Source organism: Strix uralensis, chromosome 13, assembly GCF_047716275.1.
Source record: "Strix uralensis isolate ZFMK-TIS-50842 chromosome 13, bStrUra1, whole genome shotgun sequence".
Lineage (NCBI taxonomy): Eukaryota > Metazoa > Chordata > Aves > Strigiformes > Strigidae > Strix > Strix uralensis.
Window position 1 is genome coordinate 19,557,388 of NC_133984.1, and position 24,295 is coordinate 19,581,682.

At 40.5% G+C, this 24,295-nt stretch overlaps 1 protein-coding gene and 1 long non-coding RNA gene across 2 annotated transcripts in view; one reads left to right on the forward strand and one right to left on the reverse strand.

Annotated features, from left to right (window-relative positions):
• Window positions 1-147: 147 nt before the first annotated feature.
• LOC141949492 (uncharacterized) lies at window positions 148-8,221 on the forward strand. Its single transcript, XR_012630787.1, has 3 exons — window positions 148-707; window positions 4,710-5,532; window positions 7,879-8,221. It is a non-coding gene; the product is annotated as an uncharacterized LOC141949492 (long non-coding RNA).
• The window catches only part of COMMD5 (COMM domain containing 5), a 19,146-nt gene continuing 836 nt past the window's right edge, over window positions 5,986-24,295 (reverse strand). The window contains 6 exon segments of the mRNA XM_074883172.1: window positions 5,986-7,749; window positions 10,291-10,366; window positions 12,214-12,309; window positions 16,275-16,325; window positions 20,246-20,274; window positions 21,351-21,511. Of these exon segments, the coding sequence (XP_074739273.1) occupies window positions 7,648-7,749; window positions 10,291-10,366; window positions 12,214-12,309; window positions 16,275-16,325; window positions 20,246-20,274; window positions 21,351-21,511 (515 nt within the window). The 3' untranslated portion in view covers window positions 5,986-7,647.

Consider the following 24,295-nt stretch of genomic DNA (forward strand, 5'->3'; position numbering starts at 1 on the left):
CGCTTATATAAAGGCGGGCACGTGACGCCGGGCGGCGCCGCTCATTGGGCAGCGCCCGCAGGTTGTTACAAAACCAGGCGGTTTTGTAACGCGCCGCCAGCGGCCCCCGGCCCGGCCCGCTGAGGGGGCCCGGCCGACCGCCGCCTCGGCCCCGCCGCCGCGGGCAGCCCCCGCTGAAGCCCCGCAAGGGCGGGGGGAAGCTGGCGCTGCCCCCGCGGGGGGGGGTGGTGCTGTGGGGGCCGGGCCCGGCCCGGGGAGGGGGTGCTCCACCAGCGGTGGGCAGGCCGCACCCCGCCGGGCCGGGCCGGTGTGGGAGTCCCGCCGGGCGCGGAAGCGGCTCCAGCTCGGCACCGCGGCCGCTCCGGCAGCTCTCCCACACAGCCGACATCGGCCGGCACTCGCCCGCCTCCCCCGGAGCCCGGGCCGTGTTTCTCGGCGGGCGGTGCTGGGTTTGGCAGAGCCGTGCCCCGAAGGCAGGCACCCAGCTGACAGCCCTTTCCCACCGGGCGGCCGGTTACACCGAGCTTAAAAGTTACCATTGACCCGCCGGTCTGCGGTGACACCACGGTGAGAAACTGAATTCACTCCTGGGCGTGGTGTTTTGGTACCTACGGTAGCACAAAAGAAATAGCAGTTCAAAGCGATTTTGAAAAACAAGAATGCCATTTCCTGCTAGAACTGGAATTTCAAAGGCTGTAGTTATACAGGTAATCTCTCTTTAAGCAAATTACGTAGTAGTGAAGCTATTTTAATGTCCAGTAATCATGCTTTTAGGACAAGCAGAACATTAGAAGGAAAATGTTGTGTTTATTTGGTTATTCAGTGTGGCATATTGCATAGATACACCTGTCTGTGCCAGGTTCGAGATAAAAAAGCACATGCCTTATGATGGATGGTTGTTTTATTTAAGACCAGCTGTGCTGACCACTTCAATATGCACGGTCTCACCAGTTTTTGTTACATGAAAGGATCACACTAGTTGTGTAACTGTGCTAAATGTAGTCTAGGGAGAAAATAACCTGTGCTACCTAGAATCAGTTGTTTTAAAAGAAGTTATCTGATTTTTGTTTGCAGTTTTACACAGATCTACAGTTACAGTTTCTAGAAATGTTTGTGATATATATACATACATTTGAAAATACTCTAAAAATATAGGGCACTTTTCACACTGTCTTACAATCCACTGCAGAATTTGAAATTTCTGAGGATATCCTATTACTGACACTATTGGCCTCCTCACAAAGCTCCAGAGAGGGGATGAAGGAATTAATTTCCCGTTTCTTACTTATGGAAGTGTCTGGATTGCCCAGCTTAGACTGTGTAAACTAAGCTGATACTAGGAGACAAGCCCTGCCTGTGGGGTTTGAATGGACAGGACAAAAGATGGAAGAGAGGAGAGGTACCATGACTTTTGTAAGACCTTGTTTAGAGAGGATGCCTGCAAAAGTTCAGATGAACTTAGATTCACAGTGAAAAACTAATTTAAAGCCACTTAAATTCTGGATCTTAACTCTTAATAATATACACATTAAATAGTGAGGGCTAATTTTGTGATGTTTATGTGTAGGCAATCCTTAGGCTTATACAGAAAGGCAGATACATACCTGGAAACAGACACCAGCCATCAGACCCTTCAGTTGTCTTTGATTCCTATGATGCTAAGACATTTTGCACCTGCCAAAAATTTGGCCCCTGTCTCTAGGGCTCTTGAATCTTTAAAAAAAAAAAAAAAAGAAAAAAGTTCCACATCTAACTGTTGTTCCTAGGCAAGTCCTTTAATTAGAAAAAGAAAAAGGTTAATTGACTGGTTTCAGTAATTCCTTCTGCCATCACTTAAGTCAGACAATAATCCAAAGTATAACACAGCCTGCCATAAATAATTCAAAGATAGGTAGGACAACTGAAGCCCTTAAAACTTCAGTTAAGCAATGCTTCAGAACAGTTAAAAAGAATTAGTGCTTGTGCTCAAAAGTATGGGGTTTCCCCACCAGACTCAAGCTTGCTAACACAGACTTCTTGTTTTCCAACTTCCATGCAAGAAAAACTCGTACTATAAAAGAACAAAAGCCTTAACAAAAAAAAAGAAAAAAGAAAAGAAAAATGCTTTCTTGCAGCCTTGAGGTCAACAGTTGTCTCTATTGCAAAACTATAGTCTCGGCAACCCCTCAGTGTGTTATTTTATAACCATTGTCCTGAAAACCACTATGAGTCAAAGCCTATTCAAGCGAGGGAAAGTGACATAACCACTGGTTACCAGTAGCAATGCAATGACAATCTCGCTCTATCAGGAATACGCCACCAGTATTTACATAGTTACATAGCAGACACTTAAAGAGATAAGTCATGGTATAAAGGGAGGGTTTCTAGCAGCACATGAATTCAAGACAGGGAATGGAAATAGATTATCATAGAAAACGTAATCAGCATTTGTGCTCTGAAAGGAACTTCCACAGTTTCTATTCACAACGTATGAAAGTCCTAAAAATTGGGGGTTCATTACCCAGTGTGCAAATGCCCAATTCACACACAGGATGGAGGTATTTTCTTTTATTAAGTGAATGCGCATGCACAGGTGCCTGTCCCAAGACAGCACACGTGGTCCCCAAAACTACGATTATTTATACACACAATCTATTCATATTCAATACACTGATACATATCTACTAAGTGATTGGTCATAACCTCTACACTTAGCATGTAAATTAGCACACATGCCTAGTTTGCCCTCTCCGCCTACTTTTTTTTGAGTCTGGGGTGTAATTAGAGTCGGTGGTCACGATCTCCCCTTGCCAGATCTACCTTTTGCTTAGGTTCCTCATAACTTGGCAGACATAGGCAGGTCGTTGCAGCTCGTTGTCTCTACTTCCCATTAATCTACCTAGGCTCCTAGCTTTGACATGCATATACAATAGCGGATTGTTTCAAAGTTAATAATTTGTTTCTATCATTATCCTAACAGCTAATAATTTTATTCTACAGTGTTCCTAACAAAACTGTACTGTCCTCTAACCTTTCAACATTTCTTTTAATAATCCAACATCAAAAGCATCCGCAGGGCTAGCTGACAGTGTGATCACTCGGGACTGAAATCAGTCTCAGAAAAGCACTGTGAAATGTACTTCTGGGAATTCTCTTACACCAGCAGGAACGTGGCTGAAACATTTCAGGGCAAAAAGGGCAGCTGTGCTTAAGAACTACTCCTGTGGTGGAAACTGTATGCTTAGGAAGGTTCAGAACAGAGACCTTTATCCGAAGCCAGAAAATAGTTAAGGCCTTATCGTGGATGGCCTATGGGCAAACAACTCTGTGACTTCTTAGGGGAGGAACCAGCTGGTTCTGCCTCTGCTAGTTCCTGGTATTTGTGGTGTTCGGTAAATGTTAGTACTTCGTGGGGTGTGACAGGTACAGAGTGAGCCGTACAGTCACTAACGGCAAAATATTTTAAAGCCAAGATGCTAATTTACTACTAGAAGTAGTAGTCAAACAACTACAAAATATTTGATTCTGACATAAGGCCTGGCTCTGCTTTAGCACAAACAGCTGTGTAAATTGAATGTACATACTTAATCTAGATATGCTGGGGTGTTCTTATATAACATCCTGAAAGCATGGCGTTTTCATACATTCATACATATATTCATGGATTTGGAGCAGCAGTGGGTCATGAGGTGTACTTGATTAGAGCGCAAAAAAAGAAAAAGAAAAAAGCACAAAAAAATAAAGCAACCCCCCTACCTAACCTGCATTGTTCATGAGATCAAGAACAGATTTATCCTTCACTTAAACAGAAGTAGTTAAAGCTAGGAGGTGACTCACTCTGCAAAAGCACATCTCCCTTGTATGATTTTTCTACAAAGCGAGGTTTAATTTCTTCCTTTCAGTGACAATGAGCACAATACCGATCTTCTTCCAGCAGTTAATGGCTGGTGTATCAGCAGGCAGTATGAGAGCATGACTACATTCTTCAGCCTTCTTCTGGAGCTATAACCCGCATCACACTCTGAGACCACAAAACCAACCACCAAACCTGCTTCTTTCCCCTCTCAAACACAACTAACCCAAGTGTGAAATTCCAACCTACTAGTCACGCTGACAGAGCTCCTTCTCTACTGGAAGTAGGGATGTGAAAAGTCACATCACAAATGCAGCCACAGATGGCTTTTTATTTTCAAGTGCTCTGCACACACTGTAACAGTCCATAGGCAAGAACAGATCTGGACTGACGGCCCATGGAGTTGAGCCAATTAAAAAAAAAAAAAGAGGGAGGTCTGACCATTACATCAGCAAGATGCGCTAACTTAAGGTTAGAGAACAGGAAGTGAAGACATGTGAGTTCTTCAGTGTTATTTTCCACCAAATCTCTGAATGACTTCTGGCAATTCTCCTTTCACATTCTGCCTACTGTGAGTACTCCTGCATGCACTGGGCTTCTCTGCTATTATACACACATTATTTACACCAAAAAACAATCAAGTTCAAGTTCTATTTTAAATATGTTTTGACACATCAATCTTGAAAGAAAAGGCATAATGTTCCCATATGCTACAAAGGAAAAAAAAGAAAACGTGTAATGGAGAAATTTATGTTCATGTGCCATGGTTAGAAAATCACTAGAATTAAGACATTCACAAATACATTATTCAGTTTAAATAAATGCATGGCACCACCAAAGAGAGAAAGCAACTGGATCACTGGGCTTTGTTTTTCAGGCACAACTACCAACAGAACCTGTGAAAGGTCCTTGTTACCTACTGGTCCGTGAACAGTGTGTCATAAGAAAAAAAAACAGCGCCCTTCCCACGCAAACCTCCTGCCTTCCTAATTGATGACTGACTTAGTGATCAGCTTGACAAGACCTCAGGACCGACAAGGCGAGCATCCCATTCAAGTTGCATCTTTTACCACGTGATACAGAAAGGGGGATTCACAGTGCGTCCTTGAAGTGTAACTGAACCTAGAATGAGTTGGGTAAAATAGTTTCTGTTCAGATATACCCAGATTCTGAGGTGGTTACTTTTTTTCTGTATTGGAATGAAAGGGCTAGTCAGAAATTCAGTGGAATTCAAATTCCAGAGTATTTTAATTGTAAAGTAAGAAGATATTTTCAGTGTTGAACAAATATTTAACACATAGTTCACCACAAATTTCTGAGAACTCTAACAATAATTTGAAGGTTCATATTTTATCAAAACTGAGGAACTATCCACTAGTCCCTCCCACTAGCCATTTTGGTGACAACTGCTGTTTCACTGGAAAGTTAATCTGTCAGAAGGAAAGCCCAAATTAACCCTTCTTTTAAATACAGAGGAATGAAAATTCCAAGTGTTTAAGTACCCCTCAGTGTGCATGGTAGACCTCCAACTACAGTAAAACCCTGCTTAATGTGTGGCAAGACAAACCTGAGACTAAGAGGTCCATCACCCCCTTGCAGAGAACATGAGAAAAACAGTGCCTGAAGCCTTTCTATTCCTGGAGAACATGGGCAATTGCTGTTACAGGCAAACAACTGAATGAATATATTCTGGCTAGAAGGTAAAGGTATTTATGGATTCTTCTACTCTGATCAGTAAAAAAAAAACCTTGTAAATGTCTTGAGCAATAGGTCATTTTACACCCATGCAGTGTTCTGTTTGTCTGAAAAGACTTCATTTATGGTCTCAGTTGAGATACCTTTCCAGTCTGAAACCATGTAAACCTAAACATTCAGAAGGGAAAGGTTATAACAAGGAACATAAGAATGTATTGTTTCACAGATTGTGATGATGTAATTCCTGAAAGAAGATAAACAAGCTTCACAAAGTAAAACCAAAAAAGAAAACACCACGTTAATGCAATCTACAGTCCCCTTGAAGTTACTAATTCCTCTTTATATCCTTTGGTGTGACCTGAACACAGTAGTTAAGACACAGTATGGATCAAACTTGGAAGTTATTGATGAGTAGCCTATAAAGCAAATGGAAGATGCAGCTTCTAAACAGTCTGAAATCATGGCCAATAGGTTTATTTGAAACTAGAGGACACATTCTTGCACAGGTTTTAAAAGCTTTCTGGACCGCAGCTATTTAGCTGTCTTTAGATTGGTATGGACTGCTGTCAAAGAAGTCTCTTAAATAAAAGTATGACAATTAAGTCATTTTATGCCTGCTGTGATTCTTAAAATCCAAGAGCAAAGTCATCCTTTCCTACACAAACATCTGCAGGAGCGTAAAAGGCCTCCTGAATCCACAATTTTAATTTCAGTAGTTTCCTGCAGGGAGTGAGGAAGATATAGGCAAGTTCTACAATCACAAAAAATGAGAGAAGTATGGGCAATTTCAGGTAGAAACCCTGAAAGCAGCTAGAATAAGCCAATGCTTAAAAATGGTAGTGGCATATGCTTTCTAAACTACCTTTGACAGCCAGATAAATCATACAGTTCTAGGGCCCAAGGCCTGTGCTGTCTTTGGGCCGTTGCTCACAGCCTCCCTATCTTTGCTGCTGGGGGAAAAACTCGTTCAGGCAATGACTGAGGGCTGCATCCCTCTTGGCAAAACTCTTAGGGACATACTTGTGGTCCCACAGCCTTTAAATGAGACTTTAATCATATGCTTCAAGTTAAGGGAGTTCTTCCAAGGTTTACTCATGGGGCAAAGGAGTAACTTAGACTATTTCAGCTGGAAGGGACCTACAACGATCATCTAGTCCAACTGCCTGACCAATTCAGAGAACTTCAGCCTATGCTTAACTGTTTTCTTGATGCGGGGGCTTGGATGTCCTCGTACCTGTGACTTTCATCCCAGAGGCTGTACGCAGCCACTTCATCCTGGGGTCTGACTTGCACTATTAATGAGTACATGGCTGTAGTGGTCTACAAGGTTACTGCCTCCTGCTCTTCGCTGTCAGCACAGTGCCAGAGGTTCCTGCCCAGTAGTAAGTCAGATGATTCCATTCACATCACATGTATAGGCAATACATGAAACAAGAGGCAGGCGCTTCCAGTTAGAGATCTGGGAGATTACTGGTATTTAGCCCATTCTGATCAACCAGATGAAGACTTAGATTACATCTTCCCACTTCTGCAATTCCATGGAATTAGTTCTGGAAGCTCAGTCGAAACTTCTTTCTTGATCCAGACTTCCAATTTTCTTCAAAATCAGCCTTTAAATAGCCATAGCTATACCTCAGTCACTTAGTGAGAAGCCAGACAGCAATTTTACTTATGCAAAACTCAAGTTCACATTTGTCATACTAGAGCACAGGAGTGTTTTTTTTATTTTCTTTTTTATTTGAGATATTGCAGAGCTTTCTTATGATACACATTGATGGGGCTTCCGGTAGCAGGCTTTCAAAAATAATTAGAATGATGAATCAGAAATAAATGACTCTTACATCTATTAAGACAGTTATTTAAAAAATGTTTTGATGAATCATGCAAAAATGCTCGCAAACAGCATTACACTTTTTCATAGATACATCTTTTGTTTTTCCTAAGTCTTATGAAAAGAGCTTGTGCTTTTAACACTTGAATCAAAAAAATATTTCCAGCAGACATCATAAATGCTACATTGCAGTTCAGACAGGCAAAACGGTGTTGGTCCCCTGCTTTGCCATTCACAAATCATGGTGAGGGTTTCAGATCTGTTCTATAAACTCCCAATTTAAGTGTGTTCAGTCCTGGATCTTCAGTATGCTCCTTTTCTCCAAATCATTCATTTCCTTCAGTATAAGGGCAACATTGTATCTCAGTTCTTGAAACTTTGCAACCGGCACCTGAAACAGAATATTCAGGTTAGAAAACATGAAACATCTTTGGTACTTTGACTAGGGCATGCCTATGGATAGGGAATGTTTCAGATCATCAGTCCAACCTCTCTTAAAATGCTTTTTTTTTTTTTTTAGACTTAAGACAAAGGATTTGAGGTTAATAAAATTCAGTTAATTCAACTAAAGCATCTGGGTGAAAAAGAAGAGGAGAGTGGGAAAAGCAGAAATAACAGCTACATTAGTACATCTTCTATACTGCCTGATGTGAGAAAGGAAGTACTTCAGAATGTAAACTGATGGCTGCTGTAAAGTAAGAGAGTCATGGATTGGAAGGAAAGACACCTGGAAGGTCGTGGAGCCTACAGAATTCTCAAGCAACAACTTCCAGATATTCTGCTTGTCCAAACTTCCAAGAGAAAGGAATTGGGCCTCAAAGCAAGAGACTCGGCAGCAACCTCAAGAGCAAAGAGGACTGGGCACTGTCTATACATGAAAGGCAAAAGATTTTGATTAAATATACAAAACGTTTTCAACCATGCAGGAGACTAAAGGACTTTCCTTTACCATTTCAAGCCTGAGAAGCCAGATGCATGAAAATCTATTATCTATCAAGACAGAGAACCACATCTGAGCACAGGCACAGACTGAGTGACACAGATTAACATCAGCGTAGTGCACAAACGCATGTGCTCACGTGAGTACCGACAGCAGCCTAGCTCGTCCCAGGCTGCTCTGCAGAGCACTGCCTAATTTACTCTACTCTGACGACACTGAAGACACGCAGTTCTTTTGACAGAGTCCCTTGTCATCCTTCTGCCTACTGTAGCAGATATCAATTATGTGAGAGGAATCCAACATCTGATTTGCATTTTCCATATGCATCAGAAATGCAGAAAAAGGCATCATGTCCTTTTCACTTTTGACATATATACAACAAGACTTGAAATGCTGCAATTCCCATTGCTTTTTAGAAAAACCTTCATTGTCAGAAGTCATACTGCAATTAAAAAACCAAACCAAACCCAAGAGACCGAAGAGCGTAACTTCTCCGTGTGGCATGCACCTTTTAAAACTGTTCATAATAGAATTATCTTCTGGACTTACCATTTTACATAAGCCCTGTTACTTAGCAGGGCCTTCTGAACATGTCTGAATGAAAGAAAACTGAAGAGTTGAGGACTATATTTACTTGCATATGGTACCTTGAACCAAAACACAGGTTTATCCCAAAGAGCTACTAACTGCAAGAGGACCGCTCATCAGGTACAGAAATCCTGTTTACAGCCAGATCTTTGGCATTCCGATCTAAGCAGCAGCAAGCAATGAGCTGATTCTAAGAGAAGCACATTGTTTGCTATCAGATATCTGCACTTCTGTGCGTACCGGACAGGCATACCAACGCATCTCCACTGCAGAATAGCAAAGAGTCTGCCACAGATTTACAAGAAAAAAAACCTAAAACCAAACCAAACCAACCAGGAACAATGCCACCGAGACTTGACATTAAATACCAGGAAATAAAGCCCCAAATCTAAATAGTAAAGAATATATACTAGTTTTTATTCTCACAAGTGAAACATACCCTGTTGTAAAGGGTTAACCTGAAGTCCAGGGCATCACTTAAGTTCCATGGAAGACCTCAAAGAGAGTGTACAGGATGCTCTGAGCTGGACTGTCAGAGGGGTGAATTTGATCTCCTGTGAAGTGACACCCTCAACACTTTGCAATGTAGCACAGAATTTGTGCCTTCCTCAATAGCTGCCCTCTTGTGAAGCACTGCAACAGTAAAATCAGTCCATCTCTTCCAACCCACAGTTCTTTGGTGCTTCCTCCAGACTACTACTAACACATGAATCCAAAATCTCTACAGAATTCAAATGTAACAATGCTTGCTGTGCACTGAATTCCTGTATGCACGACCATGTTATTTATAGAACAAATAGCATTCCTTTTCAAAGGTTAAAAATATGGAAGAGTTTATGCCATCTTCTGGCAAGCCTTTACGTACGGTGTCATAAATACTGCCACTGACTAAGTCTGAGGTAAAAAGCAAAGAGGTTTTTTTATTTTCTTTCTGGCAGCAAGAACTGTACCGAAGAAAAAGAATAAAACTACCTCTGCCACAGAAAAGAATGTTACCATTCTCTACCAAATGTAGGAGGTTTAGAAATGTATCATACATTATATAAACTACCCCAGTAATGTTTCTGCCCTCAAGAGCCACCATCAGGTCTGAAGGTTACAGCTGATAACAAAACAATAATTTTTAGTCAAACCAGACATTACACAACAGTTCTTTTCAGTAATTAATATTTTTCTAAAAATGAGGTTTCAGCAAAACATGCGTAGGAACAAGGCATGAAATGATTTTGGTTAGCATTTTGTTATATATCATATGCAGCTACACTGAACATGAAGGATTCCAAAGCAAACTAATCAATAATGATGCATTGTTTACAAAAGCTTTAATATTTGAAATAGTAATTGAACTTTCTAAAAAGAACTTCAAGTGGTTTTTTTTTTATTTATTATGGCAATCAGACTTACTTCAAAGCGATGAGCTGTCCCATCTGAAAGCTTCATCATCATTAGAATGGATGGTTGCAGTGCACGGGCCAGTGAACTGAAATTATTTAAATTATTAGTATTACAACAATGATCATCAGCAGTGTGATGAGTACAGCATTGTACATTAACAATTTAAGATGTTCATGTAGGCTTTACACAGAACCTGAGTAATTTCAATCATAGAGTCCTGTACCGGGCTGGCTGGAAACTCATGAACATAAGAGTCCTGGCCAATTTACCTCAGAATTGAGACTAAAAATTTTTTTAATAGTTTAGTAACTGCAAGTTTAGGAGCATATTGATTTTACATAGTAATCAGTTTAGTAGAATTATGATAGGGATAAGAGCTACCAAATACTGCTAGTAATAATGTACAGTGTTCTATGCAGTTTACCATGTTGCATTAATCCTTTCCATCCCTTCATACTTTCAACTGCCATCTCATTTGGAGAATCAAGCTCTTCCAGTCTCCATCCGAAATTTGTGGGATGTTATTGTATTTGATGACCCAAAGAGGGGAAATGAGTCATTCTTGTGCAGCTTCCATCAACTGATGTTGCCAAAGCCTGCTCAGGTACTGACAGGCGTTACAGCCAGAAGCCATACCTCTTTGCAAAGGCTGTTGTTGGATGATAAACATGAAATCCCAGGGGGGAGGTTGACTGGAAAGGAACATAAGAGGAAGGAAAATAGAAAAGGATAATCTAATGCTCCTGTGTTATTTGGAAAACAAATCATAGGATTTGCCTGCAGCTTGCAAGCATTGTGCCTGAGGATGTTTATCTGTACATTTTGCTCTCTTAAAGGTACAGATTTTTTCTGCATAGTGATACCTGTGTGGTGCTCACAGCACTGCTCATCTGAGAGTCACCTGAACTAGTAGCTTGTGGCCATAACAACTTTCACTTAGGAGCCTTTTTTCTTGATTTCAGGAAGACCATCCCCGATTACCCACGGGCTTCTCAACTACGGCAGCAAAGAGACTGCACACTCCCTTGGATGCAGGTATTCATGAATGCAATATGAAGTCACTCACGGTAACAATTTACACTACTGACAAATACTGGATCATCTTCCAATTTCTTTCACCCTGGTCCATCTTGGTTAGAACTAGACAAAGACCTGGAACAGCCCAGACAACAGGTTTCTGTTTCCTTCTGGCTCTAGCCAAAGATCCATCCCCCAGCTGCCTCTGCTGTGGCAGATGGCAAGAAGCTATTCACTGCAGGCACAGACAGGATGATCACAACAGCCTTTACTACTGTTTCGTGAAAGAAACTTAGGAGGTAGATCAACAACCAGTTGCATAACTATGGGAATGTAAAGGTGCTGTTCTGAAGCCTCTCTTTGTAGAATCTACAGCAGATTGCAGGTGATGCAAAGCAATTTTATTTAACGTGTACAACATAGAAATGATAGTCTGCTTGGGAAGTTGAATAGATGATTTCCCTCCCCTGCTCCAGTGAAACCGAGAGCTTGGCTGGCTGTGTGAGGCTCAACCCATCTAATTTATTCCAACATCCCTGAGGACCCATGTCCTGGGGTTGTATCAGCTCCATTAAGTTTTGAAATATTGAAAGAGAGACTCAAACTTTGAGTGCAATATTTCTAGCACAGAGGTTTTAGAGATCAAAACAAATAAGGAGCCTAAAAAGTATCATTAGTAGAAGATGAAGGCAGCAGCCTGTTGGCAGGTTCATGTTAACAGCAGTAACCTGTATATAAACTGACTTCTACACTGTTCAGAAAATGCCCTCCATATCTTACCATTTAATGCTACAAGCCAATCCCTAACAGCAACAAGATACATTTTAACACTGTTAACATTTTTAAGCAGCTCAAGAAGTCAGTTTAACCTTGGGCAAAATAATTTCTAGGGCCATGCCGGATTCTCTTTTATACCTTGTGGATATAGCTACGTCCACTCTCCACTTGAAGTCCTGGACACTTGGCAGCCTACTTCCTTGTATCAGAGCTGTGCCTTCGGAAGCAGGACGCCTACAGAGTAAATCAGAAATGGGAGGCTGAAATGCAAATTCGTAAAAGAAACAACAACCTAAAGAGAAAATAAGATTCCTCAAGAACAAACCTGTCCGGAACTTGTTTCTCTCCTGCATCTATTCTCATTTAGAGAGGTCTGAATGAGTAGAGGTTAGGTGTATTTAAAGACAGCTATGCTTAACTATGGTCCACGTTAGAAAAAAGAGACCAAGTGACTCTGTGCAATTCCAGTAAACTGATGTCACTGTAAAGTTTAGTAGGAGTCATTGTGGTGGCTGGCATATCTATTATTTAAATTATATGCAACTGTGAGGCATAGAAGGGGATCTGCAAATATATCTTTACCTTCATGCAGATCCAACAGGAACAAACAAGCAGAAACGAGACAGATGACTTGAGCAAAAAAGTTGGAGTAAGGTCACTGTGCTCCTTCAGCAGAAAGCTTCTAATATTAGTCAGCAGCAATGTTTTAAAATGTAATAATATTAGAGTGTACTTTCAAGCATAATTTTAAAAAAATAAAATCACACAGTGGTTCTTGCTAATCCAACTTAACTTACAAACTTTAAGTTCCTTACATAATGTTCACTGTCAGTCCCAGCACATCCTTCAAGATTTTTGTCTAGTCTAATGTGTAAGCAGCCAAGGACTTCATTTATTACTCATATTGCAGCAAGAATCAGGCTGATCAAGCCTCAAGTTTATTTCTGTGAGGAAATACAGTTGACACCAATTAAACTTCAGATGGTTGACAATCTTTAAAATTTTAACAGCATCTTAAGCTCTGGGTAAGTAAACAAGCCAAATCTGATACAAAGACATAACCACCACCCATTTTTAGATATATGCAGAAGTATCTTCAGAGTGAGGTCACTCAGCTGGTCCATGAAGGATCCAGTCTGGACTTTGTGTTACCATACTTTTTTTTTTTTTGGCTAAGCATCCCACGTCTCTGGAAGTTTATGGTACATTTCAAAGCTACTCCAGTACTCCTCATAAGAAATGTTACATCCTTTATCCATGGTGCTAGACATAATCTAATTACAGACTTTACATCAGGAAGGAATCCTCTCTGAACAAATCAAGGACTGTAGGAATGACAGTCTAGCATCCCTACTCAGATTCTTGTGTGCAAGTTAGCTGGTGCCTTTAGAAACTGCCCAGAAAGATTAATGATTTGATAAGCTACACAGGACTGACAGGCTGAGACCCTCTAATACTCCTGCATTTAGCAAAGGCATTACAAGAAAGAATTTATCCTTTTTTTGGGGGGGTTGGGTGGTGTCAGAAGTGACACACGATCCTAATAGCATGGTAAAGGAATGAGCAGAAAAAATAGATAAGCTGGTTCTTACTCACTGTCAGCTACTGGATAGGAAGTAGGTCACCACAGCTGGGTGCAACCATGAGGAGCTGGAGTCTAGAATGGTCATTAGCAGGACTAAGCAATAAGAACAGGCCTCTCCCTCAGTGGTGAGCTGCTGCCAGAGTACTGCTTAATTTGGGGAATGCCTAAAAATAGCCACACTGCTACCGCTACCCAAAGACATGCTAACTCCCATCAGTGCAATACAGTCCATTTTGTGTGGCACCAGCATTTCGGGGGAAGAAAGACAGAGAAAACAGGAAGATGTTCTAGTTAGCGGTGGTGGGAAAGGTCAGCAGCACCCAGAGGTGAAGCTTCTGAATATTGTTAAGCTGTGGCATTTCTGTGGCCAAACCACAAAGCTTTAGTTCTGGTCAGGGCTGCACTTCAGTACCATTCCCTCAGAAAGAGTCGCAGCTTTTATAGTTTAGTTTAAGCTTCTGTCACCATCTTCCCCAGCTTGGATAAGATTGCAGCTGGAACTGCAAGAATCCTGGAAGGATGACAGAATGTGCATGGTGTCCAACATACATACAGAAATTATACAGGCCATTAATCAAGCCATTGATTTTTAAGTGGAATAGCAAAATGGAGCAGAAAAGACTCAATTGATCTTATATCCAAAATCTATAGACTATAATTACATTTTGTAAACTCTGTGCCAACAGCTGCAATATATTGTCAGCACATAGTGCAAAAGACAGAACAAGTAAAGAACGACGGATCAACTACAGACCATCCAAATTATATGTCAAAAGGATGATACACCTGGTGACAAGAACATCACCTGCCAAAGGATGCAACAGAAGAGCACTCAAAAATGAGAGATTAGAGAATTTGAAGCAGTAGTTAACCTAACAATATCAAAACTAAAGACAAATTTTGGATGGTTCTCTAGGCACATAAGACATGCCTAGCAGGCCACTGAATAGGAAGAATGAATAAATTGGTGTGAAATGCTGACAAATGGCACAATGAATGCACTCTTCTGGGAGAAATGAAGGCTACACTATTATAAAAAAAAAAAGCAGTACATTTATTATAAACATTCAGAGAGGGGGAAGTTAGGGTTATCCTTTCCCTTAAAAAAAAAGTTTTGATTTCATGCAGTTATTTGATAGTGTCAGTGTGGCAAGTTTTTCTTCCCTTTCAGTCTATGTAGCTTGATGGAACTGTGGGGACACAGAAACACAAATGTCAAATTTCCAGTACTTCAGAGCTGTTGTTTAGTGAAGAAAATTGCAAAAATAGGATAAGCTGCCAGGAAAAGTATTAAAAATGGATTTTTCTAGGTTATTTAGCTCATACTGAATTTTTGATCAGATGCTAATACTTCTCTTACCATCACAATCATATATATTTACAACTCAATAAGCATATGTATGATTCAGTGTTACATTTAAGATTATAAAAGCAGATCTGTCTAGAAATCAAATCTGAGGTGCTCTTCTCTGGTCTCAAAACACAGAGCAAGATTACACTGGGTAATCACAGCTTTCAAAATGAGAAAAAGCTAAATTTTCCAGCATCGTGATTTCACAGTAGAAAACAGACAATCATGCATGCTTCAAATGACATCTAAATTTATCTTCTTTCTCCACTGCAAACAATATTTCCACTTTGCAACCATGAATTTTGCATTCTTAACACCTATAATTCAAACAGAAGAGCAAAGAAAAGATGAGAAGGCTGAATTTATTTTTACTCCAAGAACCTTTAGCTTTAAGCCAAGATCCTAACCAAGGAAATTAAAAATATTTTTAACTTTGGTAGCAGCACTCAGACTCTTGTGAGGGTATCTGAAATACCACAACTATGATTATCAGGATTCCATGCAGAATATCTGGGGCAGTGTTGGGTTAGTGATGCCTATGTGCTGAGTGACCTCAAGTTTCAAGGAGGAAAGTTTTTCATATGCAAAAGGTTCAAGCAATTTCTACATGTAAAATAAGCTAAATATGGTTGAGCAGAGAACCATATAGAAAAAAGGAATCCCGAGAATGGACAAGAGAGATAGGCTGCTCAAAAAGTTGTGATTTAATATTTCCTCTGGAGCTACTGAGGTACACTGCTTAGAAAATGAATTACAGCTAGGAGAGCACCTGATATCTCATACGTGTCATCAAGTCACCCAGTGTGAATTCCCAATTCAACTGTACATTAAGACTCGATTAAACGCTATCTGAGACAGCTTCCATGAACCACAGCATGTAGAAGGCATATGTAGCCTGCCTCTCAACAAAGCAAGTCCTTCACTTTTGCTCTAACTTGCAATGATAATGATGATAAAAATGCTTAATTCTGCAATGCATTTTTCATCTGTAGGTATTGGCACACCTTACAGAGTCTATAGAACATTATCAAAACTGATGGGTGGTGATCACAGAAAAATTGAAAATTGGCATGAAAGCTACTTACAGCATATATAGCCATACACGATGGACATCATGTTATGTTGAATCAGAATAATGGGACAAATCTTATTGTCATTAATTTAGAGAATTTTGCCGTTCCTTCAGTAGGCCTGGGATTTTTGTCAGCAGAGCTCTGTACAACCCTGCTGGTTGCACAATGCACGGTACATGAAGACACTAACCTGTTACCAAAGACTATACTGGAAAAGTCCACAATGAAATCTTCTGGTATCCTTAAAGAGAAGAGAAATACAAAATAGTTAAGTGTTTTGTAACCACAAATATATGGCCTTAGCTACAAAAAAAAAAAAAATTCTATTATAGAACACAAAAAAATGTGTCAACATTTTCCATCTTCTATTGCTTAAAATTGCCATCAGCTCTTACGTAAGCACTTCAGTACTGATTCAGTCTAGGCTCGCAAAAGGACAGCCTATGTTTTTATATGAAGAACCCTAAAAACTGTATTACATCTTCCTGTTCTACCTAGTATGGCAACAGTGAGTTTCAGAAGAATCCAATATTTGCTTAACTTCTCTCAGTAAAGTCAAGAAAAGTTTTGCTGATGGCTCTGACAAGTGCAGCAGGCAGGCCCAGCAGTGCACTCTTTCAGAAATCCTAAACCGACACATGTCATTTCACTTTCACCTGAAGTGTGATCAAAAGAAGACAGAATGGATTGCTCCCTCAGAAGCAAACCAGACGTCCTGGTACCCAAGATTACTTACAAAAGGAGCATATCTAACATGGGGAGGATAAGCATAAATTTGACCACAAGAATTGGTCGAATAGACTAACTCACATTCCATCCCCCCAATGCCTCTCCACTACTTTACAGTTCCTCTGACACTGTTGTTGCTTTTCAGTTCAATATGTCAGGCTGTGAACTGCAAAGACTGCAGAGCAAACACTACCCATTCAGCTGCCTTTGCCACAGTGACAGTAACCTCCTACAGAGAGGCAGGCTGGACAAGTGGGAGAAGTAACTACTTCTGCTGCCACAGTTAAATCCAGCACTCAACATGAATCAGTGCCCAGAGACATTACTCAGCAGTGGCTTGAGATACACAGCGGTACATCAAAGAAAAATCAAAGCAAACAAGGAAGTTACCTGTCTTAAAGGGCTTACAGTGTCTAATGATGGGAGAAAAAACAACTCATCAACTCACACAGTGGGAAGATGAAACAGCAGTTATTAGAGCTTGAATTCTTAATGGAAGAAGTTGGTTAAAACATATTTTTAAATGGTACCTGGATAAAACTGAACTCATATTAGCAAGGTAGTTATCGGAGGCAAACTGGGAAGTGAGGAGGAGGGACTAGACAGTGCTTTTTTGGCTGCATGTGTCTTTCTTCCTTTCAGAAGAGTCAAGGCTCTATTTCTGCAAACATTACATATACTTTCCGTGCAAGTGTATCACTTAACCCATCCTGATGATGACTGAATATCCTCTGTATGTAGTGGAATTGCTGGAGACAGGGTTGTAATATGCTTATTATGATACCTATCACAATACTTGCTCAACTGCAAGAGCAAGCGTTTCTAAAACAGAAGCACTAATGCTACCTTTGAGCTTGCATTATTTTTGCTGTGCAGTTAATGATTTTGCTGAAAATTCTCTTCCTGGCTCAAGCAGCTTACACAAGGCCAGTGACATACTAAGCAGATCAGACACAGAGCATGGCACAGCTCAGGCCTGAGCTACAGATGGCAATCAGTTTTCAAAGGACCATTCTGAGGAGTGGAAGGCAAGGGCAAAGGAAGGAGGTGTGAGGCTGTCTCAATGACATGTTGTTGGCCTGAGCCATAAAGTCATTAAACAGCCTGAGAGGGTAGGGAAAAAATAGCACCTACAACTTAAAAGTGAATTTGTTCTCACTGGCTCAGACCATCAGGCCAAGAAATAGGAGATACAGAACATCAACCCTGTGAAGCCAGTAATACTGATCTAATTAATCACAATTGGGCATGTCTCCCAGCCTCTCTCTGCACCAAAACTAGAAGCCAAGGCCAGCTGCACCACCAGGAAATTGAGACTTACAAGGCTTTATATGGGTGGAATTAGTCCAATCTTCAGCTTCACTGAAGGAAACAAAATAGAATGCAGGAGAGGTGGAAAAAAAAGTAACCTGGCTCAGAGTTTAAACCTTTTAAAAGAAGACACAACAACAACAAAAAAAAAGGTAAATAGGCCATTTTTCTGCCTTAAAATGCAAAATATCTGCTCGAACACTGGGTGCCAATAAAGCCAAGACATGGCTGTTCAACTGATTACATGTGTTCTTCATGCACATGATCACAGGATGACCCACAGGAGTCACTGCAGAAGGATAAGTGTCTGAATGTAATTAGCAGGTGCCTTAAAAATGAGCAGGTATTTCATCTCTAAACTCAAGTGCATTGGGAAACATAGGAAATGACATTTCCCATAGGAATCAAAGATGCTAAAGGTGCTACCAAATTTACTAAGTATCACAGCTTGAGAGTAGAATAAGCTATTTACTCTTCTAAAAGTTTAGCCACAAGGTGAAGAGAGCTACTCACAGGAAATAAGACTGTCAGAGATGGAAGTTAGGAAGAGTCCCAATAATGTGAGAATCATGGGAGCAGAGCAGCAACAAGCAGCACATAAAACATACAAGTCTGCAAGCAACACAAATGCAGTTACCTGAACTATTGCTGCTGTATCAGCCGTGTTAACCAAAACAACAAGACAAAAAAGATTTATCAAGATACAAAAGATATAAAAAAGATCATCCAGACTTAAAAGTGTCTTCATAGTTCCATGAATAAACCACAGAGTGAGAAAAAAACCCTCGAAACCAACTACAAAAGTGTAAGGCATTAAAGTGTGGTCAAATGACAAGGACGGGAGCCTGGGAGTCTGTATTTCTAGATACAGCCAGTGTACACAGCCAGCCCAGCCAGTGACTTCTGGTACTCCTGTATACCAACCTTCTCCCCTGCTCAACAGAGGAATATCAGAGAACTTGGCATGGAGCTTTGAGTGCTCTTCATTACTCCTTAATCACACTGAACACATTTTGTGTGCACCATAAAAAACACCAACTCCCACTGGGTCAAAAGCAATTCATCAGTTTCTTACTGACCTACTTTAACCTGGGTGTGAACTCCATGACGTGGCAGAGGAAGCAGCTTGCATTTTAGCTCACAAGACAAAAGGCAGGCCAAACTCCAGCACTGAGCTGCAGACAAAATTGTATCAACTAGCAAGGCACCTTTCATCATGGCCCCAATTACACCTTTCACCGATTACACCCTGATTACATGTCTAAATCTGCAGCTTTATGCCTGAAGTTGCTCATAAAGTAAATTATGCTTATGACTCTGCAGAACAGCCAATGTGCAGGTTAATGGACAAATAAGGATGAAAAAAGACAGAATCAGAAACATCTATCTATTTCTCCTAGGTACCAATCAGAATGCTAAGAATTATGGGAAATTAGCATTTTAAAATAATTGAGCCTTAGCGCAGAGGTTTCTCTACAGATGAAAACATCAACTGCTGTTATTCTCTCATTGCTACTGAGTATGGAAATAAGGGAAAACCTGTAAAGATTATTAGCATCTGATGTCTAGCTTTTAGGATATGGACTTCTATTCAGAGACGGTCAAAATCTGTAACAGTCTGGCCAGAGTAAGTCTGTAACAAATGTTACGCTTCCTTGAGCCATTCCCATTAGGGCAGGAGAGATCGTAGCTGAACAAGGTGGTAGGATTTCATGAGCATTATATCATTGGCCTTTCAAAGAAGAAAAAAAGTAGGGCAGTTTCTTAGCTTCTGAAATGTTACCACTGTCTTACCAAACCTGTTAAAAAATATTGCAGGGCAAGGTGGGGATGGCAGTGAGAAGGTCACTCACATTTGCATAACCTACATTACGGACTAAATTAGACCAATCTCCCCAGCATGTGAAATCAACTGCTCATGCTCAGTGCTAAATCAAGTCTTACACAACACCTGTTTTTTCCCTCTGGCTTTACATGACATTTGCCAACAGATGTATTATGCGTTATTTACAGGTAATTTTTACACCAACTTTGTGTGTAAGTAGTTGATTTGGGGAAGCAGTTACATAAAAGTTATGAAAAAAACAAACAGATTAAAAAACCAGGCATAAACAGGCATACCTGAGCTCCTTTAGGTCTTCCTTAAAAACCTAGAAAGACATAGAAGGTGAGATTTTACAGGATGTAGTCTTGAAAGATCATGTCTTACCTAGTGAATTAATAGTGGTTACTTTCTTGGTATCTCTCCCCAGAAGTTTTAGTCTCGAGTGCCAGCAGTTTTGAAATGACAGGTTACATATTGAGAAGAATTTCCGGAAGTGTTCAATCAAGTTGTGAGAAACTAATTTTAAAGACCTAAATCTCTTGGAAGCCTTTATTTTTGAAAACAACATCCCTGCCATTTCTTTTCTGTAGCTATCCATAATACATTCTTTTAGAGTAATTATGTGCCCTTATTCTCAAATACGATTTGCAGTAACTTGTTTAAACTATGAGAACAGAATGGAAGTGGCAAAAGATCAGCTCTGAATACCACAAGCATACTTTCACTATGTTTCCTGCAATATATGAGCTTTCTCAGTGTGCCTGGGTAAACAGGAAAACAGTATCTTAAACCAGAGAGAGGTGCTGGATACCCAGAAGTGGTTCACTCAAAAATAAAATGAGAAGAGAAAAAATGTAAGGTAAAGTAACATGAAAAAGGAAAGAAAATAGCCATGAAAAAGGGATAGGGGTTGGGAACATGGCAGATGTACACATATTCACAAAGAACATCCGTAGCATAAGCAGAAACAGCACTTTCTCCCAATTCCCACTATACTGTTCTGGCCATAAGACCTTCCTTCCTCTCTGGCAGAAGCATGAAGAAAGGCAGGCAAACAAATACGAGAAATTTTAAGTGTGGACAAAATGATCGGTATGTGTGAACACACCGTTACGGTGAGAGAGTTGATGCCAAGGAAATAACACTTTGCAATGGTTTCTTTTGGGGTTTTAATTTAAAAGTAAGAGTGAAAACAAACATGCACAGAAAACAAGATGCTGAAGCAAAAGAAGATATCTTTCCCAAATAAGCTCTAGATTTTTAACAGTTTCTTCCAACCACTTTAACTTGGAGCAACATTTTTATGTGCAGCTCCCCGCCCTGGCAAATAGGGTTTAGATGGTAACTCGTGTCTGACGCAGCTTTTAACTTATCAGGACTCCAAGTACTCCCAGAACTTACTTCTTGTTTGAAAGTTGATAAGGGGAGTCTCAATGCTTCTCGGAGAAGGGTATACATGCCAGAAATGAGGAAAGCAAGTTGTTCTTCTGAGAGATTAGTGCTATCTGCAATCAGCTTGACAGATTCCTTGCAGTCTTTTCCTTCCAATGCATTAACAGTGACTGTGAATAAGAAAGAAAAGCAAGATCCCTTAAAAAAGAGGAAGACCTGGAGACGGCGAACATTAACATACACATGTCTACGATTTTACTTGACTTAATGTACTGACATTTTTCCTGATGTGAAACTGTCACATGTAAATACATCTGATCATCCACCACCACAGGTCAGTCTCACCACACTTTACCAAAGGAACTTCAATGGATTAAGCTTTTGCATTGTAAAACTGAAGATGTTTTCATGCTGAAATTTGTTCCAGTGAGATAATGCAAAAAAGGTAAAAAAATTCATTGCACAAGTACAAATTCAAACTGAGTTTCTATCAACAAACTTGTTCACATGAGAAGCCTGCTTACAGATTCATTTCACTTCTGATACAGAGGATAAGAGAGGATTGAGAGTAAACAATTCAACACTGTTCTCCAATGTTTTACATAATTAATTTATCTTGAAACATCAGCAGATACTAAGGATTAAATGAGCAAGGAGACAAAACTAAACCTTCAAGTCTTGTAGTCTGCACAACTGCTGATAATACAAACTCTAAAGGAAATTACTGTTACCCCATGTGGCAATATTATACAGTAATAACTGGTGTGGGTTTATCTCAATCCTCATCATTTGCTTATTCCTCCTTTTTCCATATATGCACTGGCTTATATAAATTTCTGTTGTCATGTCAGCCTCTGTCCTGCACTCTGATCAGTCTGGATGGACTGCTGGAGCCACAGGAAGCCCCACTGTGGATAAAAAAATAAGATTACTGACACAATCCCATTGCGGGATCGGGGCATTAGATTAGTCATTTATAACAAGCTATATTAGTGCTGTGAATAAAACATGAAAAGTTAAAAATATCCACCAAGTGTTACTGAAAGCCAACACTAAGATTAGCTTAATGCCAACATTGAAAAAAAAAAAAAAGTTTTAATCAAACTGCCAGCCTTACTTTTGATAGTAGGTGAGTTCCACTGGCTACTGTCTTCTAATTCTGGATAAATTCTTTTTGCTTTTCAGTTTTTAATGCACATCAAATTCAGTGGCGAGTCTTGGATCATTCATGTGGCTGACTGAATTTGTCTGGCACTATCTGCATGGCAGATTTTACACTGTAGCCAGGGTGTGCAAGGTGCTAGTACCAAGCTTTCCACGCTATCTGAAATAAACTCTGCTCTACAACAACAAAACTGACTTTGAGGAGTCTACTGGAAAGGCCAAATACAGATCAGCACTGAGGCCTGACTATGAGATCATACACAGAGCAGGAAACAGGTTCCTGTCTACTTACCTATTTCAATACAACTTTGATCTGTTTCTTCAAAGAACAACAGGTTGCTTATGGCTTTTAACTAGACAGCTTTAATGACAATATTGGTCTTTCTGTTGACCAACCCTAATGACTGGCTAAAAATCCATGTCGTCTTTTATGACCTACTTGCAATACCCTAGCATACAAGATTTTTTACTCAGGGAACTCAGAAATATCAGCTGTACCAACATTTCTAACAGTCAATCGGAGGGAGAAAACAAGGAATAGCCCAAAAACATCCCAAGAAAATCTCACTGCTGGGTCATATGCTCCTGGCAGAAGATGCCTGCTGTCTCAAACTTACACTTGCAGTTTAGCAGAGCCTGTGATAACACTGGCTGGATAGCCCTGAGATAATGGTATATGAAATTTTTACATCATGAACTGAGCAGGCATATGAAGAAGCAGCATTTCATTTTTTATATTAATTAATGTTTAGCAACAGAGTAACTGCCACAGCCTCAAAAAACTAACTCGGTGCAAGTGCCAGAGGGATTTAGATATACTCTGTTGAAATCCATCATGCCTTCAAAGACTACTAAACCTTCAAAGGAGAAGCCGCTGTCCCGCAGGCTGTTCATCACAGACCATCACATCTGCAAGAGCAGAAGCCGACGGGAGATTTGTGCCCGCTCTGCCCCACCTGGAGGCCGTCTCCATCGGCTCCGGGGGCATCACCGCCCTGGCTCCAGGGGGCTGGGGAGGACTGTTTGCTCCCCCTGCAGTGGGAAGCATTTATTGCACACCTAAATGAAGGCCGTAGTTTACACCGAAATTAAACCTGGATGGGCTTTAGGAGACGGTCAGGCTTCCTGGCACTGATACAACTTTTCGGTCCCCATTGTCCCTGCACTAGACAGCAAATATGGTCAGCATCTGTATTTACTTTTGTCCCAAATGCCTCTGCCTATATATAGCTTTGTCACTTTTGTGAGGAAACCCTAGATATATTGCTCCATTTCTGACACTATGCAGCAACACTTTTAAAGACAAACCAGCTACCAGATGCTTTGAGTCCTTATTAACTCAAACTGAGAAGAAAAAGCCTGAAGTTAGCTGAGAGAACATGCGTGTAAGGGTCGCAGCACTACGCCGTGCTGTGCAGCAGTTAACCACAAGCAAGCTGTGCTTTTGCTCTGTTAATCAACTTTTCGGTTACTCTGCGATTATCTTACATACAAAAATTTACTCAACCAAGGAACTCTGATTTTGGTGGTCAAAGATGCCTTGAGAGAGTCTCACCTGTTTTGCCTTATCACAGGGAGAAGCCTCACAGACAAAAAACAAATCAAACACTTATTTTCAGTCTTACAGCCCTAACTTCAGTAAGACTCCTGCACTTTGAGGTTCCTTTATTTTCTCCTGCCCATTATGAAAACAGCCATGGGGTCTCTGACTTTTACACGCCCAACACAATCTGCCAGTGACTCGACCACCGGCTCCAGGACTGAGGGATGAGAGGAACGATTTTAACAGT